Source organism: Hevea brasiliensis, chromosome 16 (assembly GCF_030052815.1).
Source record: "Hevea brasiliensis isolate MT/VB/25A 57/8 chromosome 16, ASM3005281v1, whole genome shotgun sequence".
Classification (NCBI taxonomy): Eukaryota; Viridiplantae; Streptophyta; class Magnoliopsida; order Malpighiales; family Euphorbiaceae; genus Hevea; species Hevea brasiliensis.
In genome coordinates this window covers 54,824,056-54,830,451 of record NC_079508.1, presented here as the reverse complement: position 1 = coordinate 54,830,451, position 6,396 = coordinate 54,824,056, and the positions used below count along the sequence as shown (strand labels likewise).

At 32.5% G+C, this 6,396-nt stretch overlaps 1 protein-coding gene across 1 annotated transcript; it reads left to right on the top strand.

The window, feature by feature from the left end:
* The first annotated feature begins 2,078 nt into the window (after positions 1 to 2,078).
* Positions 2,079 to 4,119, top strand: LOC110662310 (uncharacterized). The gene is made up of 3 exons (XM_021821244.2): positions 2,079 to 2,256; positions 2,894 to 3,568; positions 3,725 to 4,119. Exons 2-3 carry the CDS (start codon positions 2,947 to 2,949, stop codon positions 3,847 to 3,849), a joined length of 747 nt encoding a protein of 248 aa, XP_021676936.2. The 5' UTR covers positions 2,079 to 2,256; positions 2,894 to 2,946; the 3' UTR covers positions 3,850 to 4,119.
* Positions 4,120 to 6,396: the final 2,277 nt, after the last annotated feature.

Here is a 6,396-nt window from a genome sequence, read left to right as displayed (position 1 = left end):
CTACCACGAATATTTTATAAATTTTTAATCGAAATCAAGCATTAGATAATTAAGAAAAATGAGAATTCGGGTTTACCTATGCCAATTTCGACCCTGGAGATGCGTCCAGAACGTCTAGAAACGATGGGGTAGCCTATAACCTTGACCCAATTCGGAGACTTTTTCGATAGCTTGTCTGCCTAGCCCGAAATTATAGACCTGACTAACTGTTGAATTTCTGTGAATTGAAGGTACCTACGCGAAGCCCACAATACAGGGTTAGTTTATAATTTTTATGAAATTTTCTAAGCTCATTTTATGCTAAAAAGAAAATATTGTAAAGTCTCGCGAGACCCATTAAAAAACGGTGTCGAAAAAATTTGAAATGAGTATTGTCGTGAAACTCTCGACAAGTGGAGCACTCAGGTACTCTCGGATTTTTGGTGAGGTTTACGATTTTTGGTGAGGTTTACGGTTTTCGAGAAATCTAGCCCGAAAATTAAAATAAGCTAAAATTTTTCAGATAAAAATTAGACAAATTGCTCAATGGATTTTTGTGTTATTGGTGTCTATGGAAAGCTCTCGAGGTGTAGAAGTGTTTTGGGATAAAACCCGATCCGATTGGTAGCCAGATTGATCGGAATTGGCCCGGAAAGATGAAACGGCGCGCTGTACGAGTAAGCGTCTTTGGGCGCGTTTTGCTAGCGCTTTAGGCGGCGGCCGGCGAGGTGGAAGGGCGAAGGTGGTGCGCCGATGTATAGGGGAGGGCTGGATGGCGGCGGTCAGGGCAGAGGGAGAGGGAGGAGAGAAAAACGTGAGAGAGAGGGAGAGTGTCAAGGGCGCGCGAAGAAGAAGAATGAAAAAGAAAGAGAGTCGGTCCAATTCGGTTTAGTTCGATTCGGCCGATTCGATTTAAGATACCTGAAATTGAATTTTTACTCTGCCATGAGACCAAAAATGAGGCTCAAAAATTCTAAAAAAAATTCAGAAAACTCAGAAAAATTCATAGAGTCTAAATATATTTTTGGTTTTACTACATGGTCTTTAAATTAATTTTTAAAAATCATTAAAGTTTTATATTTTTAGAAAATCGAACTCGATTTTAAAAATTCGAAAAATTTCAAATGATTTTCTAAAATTTAAATAAAATAAAATATTAATATCTACCCTTAAAATAATTAATTTAAAAATTAAGGTGTTACAAAGGATAAGGATATCTGTTTAAATAAGTGCATTATGTCATAGAGTATCAGATAATATTTGAAGCTGCTAGTGCTAAAGTAGTTAATAGAAAGATATGCATGGCATGGCTAACCTAATTCTTGTCAATTGTATGCTCAGGTGTAAGGTTTTTTTTTTTTTTAATTAATTTTAGGTGTTTCATTGATATATTTAATTAAATTATTAAATCATTTTATATCATATCATTTTTGCAATCATACCATTTAATACAATATTATAGCATATGATATATTAATAAATTATGCTACACTTAATCTAAAAAGTGTAAGAATATATTTATAAAGAGGATGAAAGTATCCATGGCGGTGCTTTTCTTGTGCTTTTGGGTTTTTAGCTTGCCTTGTGCTTTCAGGTTTTCCGCTTGCCTTCTAGATATTCTTAGGTTGCTGTCGTCTGGAGAACCTCCTCTTCAGCATCTTCAGTCGTGTAGGATTCCCTAATGGTGCTCTAGGCAGCCTATTACTTCTCTCACCGGTGTTAACCAAAACAACTGAGCTGGGGTTGCAACAATTCCTGCCAAGGTTTTTTTTTTTTGTGCGTTCTCTGTAGCTCGAAGAAAATTTTAAAAAAATTAATAAAAATATGCTTAATAGTTTAAAAAATTTCAGGTTCAACCCCACCTAATTACATAGGTAATAAAAAAATTAAAAATTACTCTTATTCTTATATAAATTATAAAATGTAATGACATAAAAAAAAAAGTGTGGTGAGTCAGCCTCAGCCACAAATTTTCTTTTCGAAATAAATCCTTATATAAGCTAATAAAAAAGTGCCACGTCGTGAAACTACATGCCAAGTGGGTCCTGCCCGTCCTCATCATCCGTATCCTTCTTCCTTCTTAATCATAATTCGTTCTAGTCCAGGCTTCTCTTCATAGACGAACAGATACCCGAGAGAGAGAGCGTTCCACCCCCTTCAGCTACAGGGGAAAAACGATTCGAGGGAAACGTTTCTCTCCTTCAATTTAATTCGCCTACGCTCTCTTTCTTTCGCCATATTACGCATTCTCATAATTCCTCAATCCAATCAGATCCTGTAAGTTCATTATTATTGTTATGTATCTCTTTGACTTTGTTTGGTTGATGAGAAAACGGTGGGAAAATGCAGAAAAGCCAGTTTTATAAATAAGTATACATCTTTGTATTAACGATATTCCTTGATAATATGAAAGCTTTTGTTCAGCGAAAACGAACCTCAAATTATAATTTTTTGTGTCTTTTTTTTCTATATTAACACTTCTCCGCTGCCAAACGGAAGGTTAAATGATTTTTCCGTTTAAGGATTTTGCATAAAATATTTTTATTTTGTAATTTTCCTCTAGGGTTAGCTTGTTTAAACAACGCTGAGAAAAATAAAGGAAAGTAAAGGAGGATTTATTGATTGTTCCAATAAGTTGTTCTATTGTTGTGGTTTGTGGATTAATAGTTTTTCCCTTCCTTTATTCATGAAAATGATAAAGTTAATTGATTTTTATATTTATTATTGTTATTGCACAACATGTGGGTTATTATGTGTATTTTTTCTGTTTCTTTTTGTAAAATCATCCAATCCTACTGATGGATTGTGCCTGATGAAATAATTTGTTTGTGTCATCTAACCAAATTATGGAGTACATAGTTTAACCATGTTTGTTAATGCAATAACGCTTCTTGATATTGCTCTGATCTGACAGGTTTTCTCAACAAGCAATTTGGTGATGGTTGGAACATTGTTTGTTTCTTAACAATGAATTCCAGGTTTCTGAATCACATACCTTGGTTTAATATGCATTCAAACAAGGATTTGGGAACAAGCTGTAAACCCACAGACGTTGTTTTATCTATGGGTTCTGCTTCTGCCTTAGAACAACCTAAACAAAAGGCTCATTTTGATGTCAAGATGTGGGGATGGTCCTTACTCTCATTTTTGCCTTTTGCTATCAGTGCTAAAGATAAAATTCGGCCGCCGACCACTATAAACAAAGGGTTAAAAAGGCGTGCTCAATCTCATGGAGTTGTTGAAAATGGTGGTGCTGCTAGTAGTCCCTTGCGCTTCAGGCCATATGTTTCCAAGGTTCCTTGGCATACTGGTGCAAGAGGCTATCTTTCTCAGCTATTTCCACGTTATGGGCATTATTGTGGACCAAACTGGTCAAGTGGAAAAGACAGGGGTTCTCCTCTTTGGGATAAGAGGCCAATTGATTGGTTGGACTATTGTTGCTACTGTCATGATATGGGTTATGACACTCATGATCAAGCCAAGCTGTTGAAAGCAGACCTAGAATTTCTTGCATGCTTGGAGAAGCCAAATATGACTACTAAAGGAAATACCCATATTGCTCAGATTTATAAGACAATGTGCATTACAGGTATATCTAGCTTCTTAATTTGCTTTCCATTACATTATGATGAGAAAGATCATGAAATTACTATTTTGGTGAGGTGTCAGGGGTGGTGTATATATGCCTTTTGACAATGCTTAAGTTTTTGCTGATTGTTCTATTATTTTTGTCTCATCATTGTAGGTCTTAGGAATCTCCTGATACCATACAGAATACACCTTGTGAAGTTACAGTCAGGGCAACCTTTGCTCAATTTTGGATGGCTGAGCAATGTGAAATGGAGAGGTTGGAATTGGCAGAAAACATAAACATAATTGCAGCATGTGGCCAGTAACAACATCAGTGATTATCCTAAGGTGGAAATGCAGCATGTGGATTTCAGCTGAGTACTCTTCTTGTATTTTTACATTTAGGTTAAAGGTTCCTGTGCTAGTGCTTAAAGGTAAAGAGGGATCATGGCTATGTTGGAAATTTGAGATATCTGAATCTCATATGGTTGTCTCAAAAATGCATATAATGTAAATAACTGCTTTCTCGACTCTAGTTTTTGCATGCAATTGGTATATTTAATTGTTAAATGTTGGAAATTTTGTGTGTGTGTGTGTGTGTGTATTATAATTAATTGTGCTGTTTGTAGGTATTTGTTAAGCCTTTATATTGTGGACAGATATTGATCAGGTTTTGCCTTTAGCATGCCCATTTTTGTCACATTTAATTTGATCTGGAAATTTTAGGTTCTTGAGAAGCTCATTTTTTTGCAACAGTGCCACTTGGAACACAAGGACTGGGGCGAACATAGGTTGTTGCATTCTAACATATTGTATTATTATATTACTCATTTCCTTTGGGCATTTTAAAGATACGAACCATTTGTGTTCTATAATTTTTGTATAATTCTTTAATTCTGGAGGCTTCATGTTTACGGATTATATTTTTGTGCTTTTTTTTTGGCAATTGTGTGTGTTCCTTTTGGTGTTATGTGGAGAGTACTGTTTCTTTTTTAAGGACCTATTATTCACAGGGTGATGCTCTCATATATATTGAACATTTTTATGTGCTTGTTTTTGTTGTCTTTGTATGGTGCAGTATTCACTTTTGTTGACTCCTTACATTACATGCTCCTCCATGTATATTATATTGATGGTATTCGATCTTAAGACATGTAACTGGTTATTGACTTGTTTCAGTATGTTTGGTGGGAGGAAGTATTTCGAGGTGAAGTATGGGTTTCTAAAGTAGTGAGTTTGATTTCTGATAGATTTAAATGCTCCATTATAATTTTTATGCTGGTATGTGTAGGATATACTTATGGAATATGCATTGTAGGCCAGCAAATGCACTACCAAAAATGGATAAGCACAGTGTAAGTTGTATTAGAATTTGGTCGAGTTAAACTTTTCATTTTATTGAAGTTCTATTTATCAATAATGTTATGTTAAAACTCAGGATTTTTCATTCAGCACATTGTTTTTTTATCAGACCTTCCATTTACATTGATTTTCCATTTAGCACATTGTTTTTTATCAGACCTTCCACTCGTATTAATGTGGGTGTTTATATGGTTGCCATGTTGTATTTTGCTCTTTCCATTATTAGATTTAGTTCCCAATTTTCTGCTCTGCAAATGCAAATGATTTTTCAATTGTTATTTTTCTGAGTTTTTATTCACATTGTTTACTAGAAACTTGAGGAAAATGTACTACTCAACCTTCGTAAGAAACTGTATAACCTGTTCGGTAGCAGTTTTTAGTATTTTGACTTTAGTCAAAATATTACTTTTTTTTCTTTTATTTATATTATTTAGTGACATATTATTTATATTAATATTTAGAGACTGATAGACTGAATTAATTCATGAAATGTTACTCTTTTTAGTTTTTAAAAGTTTAAAGAGTGTTTTAACTAGATTAAAAAGATATATCATTGTTTTTATATTTAATAGTTAATTTAATTAAATAATTATATTTTATAAAAATAATTAACCATTAAAAATTTATATCTATTAATTAATAATTAACAAACAGAGTTATTAAAACAATTAATATTATTTAACAAATATTAACAAATTATACATAAGGTTATATGATTTTTATTAAAGTATTAAGCCAATGGTGAATTGTAATTAATAATTATATTTTAAATTATTATGAAAATAATTAATCATTAAAAATTAATATTTAATAATTACTAACTAGCAAATAGGAGTTATTAAAATAATTAATATTATTTAATAGATTATATATAAGCATTTCATCCACCGTTATATGATTTTTATTATTAAAATAATTAATATTATTTAATAGATTATATATAAGCATTTCATGTACCGTTATATGATTTTTATTAAAGTATTAATCCAATAGTGAATTTTAATTAATAATTATATTTTAAATTATTATAAAAATAATTAATTATTAAAAATTAATATTTAATAATTAATAACTAACAAATAATAATTATTAAAATAATTAATATTATTTAACAGAATGTGCATAACCATTTGATGTATCATTATATGATTTTTATTAAAGTGTTAATCTAATGGCGAATTTTATTTAATATTTATGGAAGGATTTCATGAAAAGAAGATGGAAAATGAAGGTCAATTATGGGAATGATCACAACTACCTCTAGCCTGGAAATTTATGACCGTACGGTTGAAATTTAGAGGAAAAAAAAATTCAAAACGGTTGTGATGGAGTCGTTTGCTGGGTGGCCCCACGTAGACGAAGTGGTGTTGACTAGGAGGTAAGGAGAGGTTGAGTAGGGTCTACGTTTTTTTTTCTGATGAAAGCGTGGCCCACTCAGCTCTCACTTTTTCTATACTCTTCTCTCCTTCGAGCGTGCAACTAGGC

Bases quoted from the DNA above. Each gene is read 5' to 3' on its own strand.
- LOC110662310 (XM_021821244.2), top strand. From the start codon at position 2,947: ATGAATTCCAGGTTTCTGAATCACATACCTTGGTTTAATATGCATTCA. The intron at 3,569-3,724 runs GTATATCTAGCT...TCATCATTGTAG, and splicing joins TAAGACAATGTGCATTACAG to GTCTTAGGAATCTCCTGATA.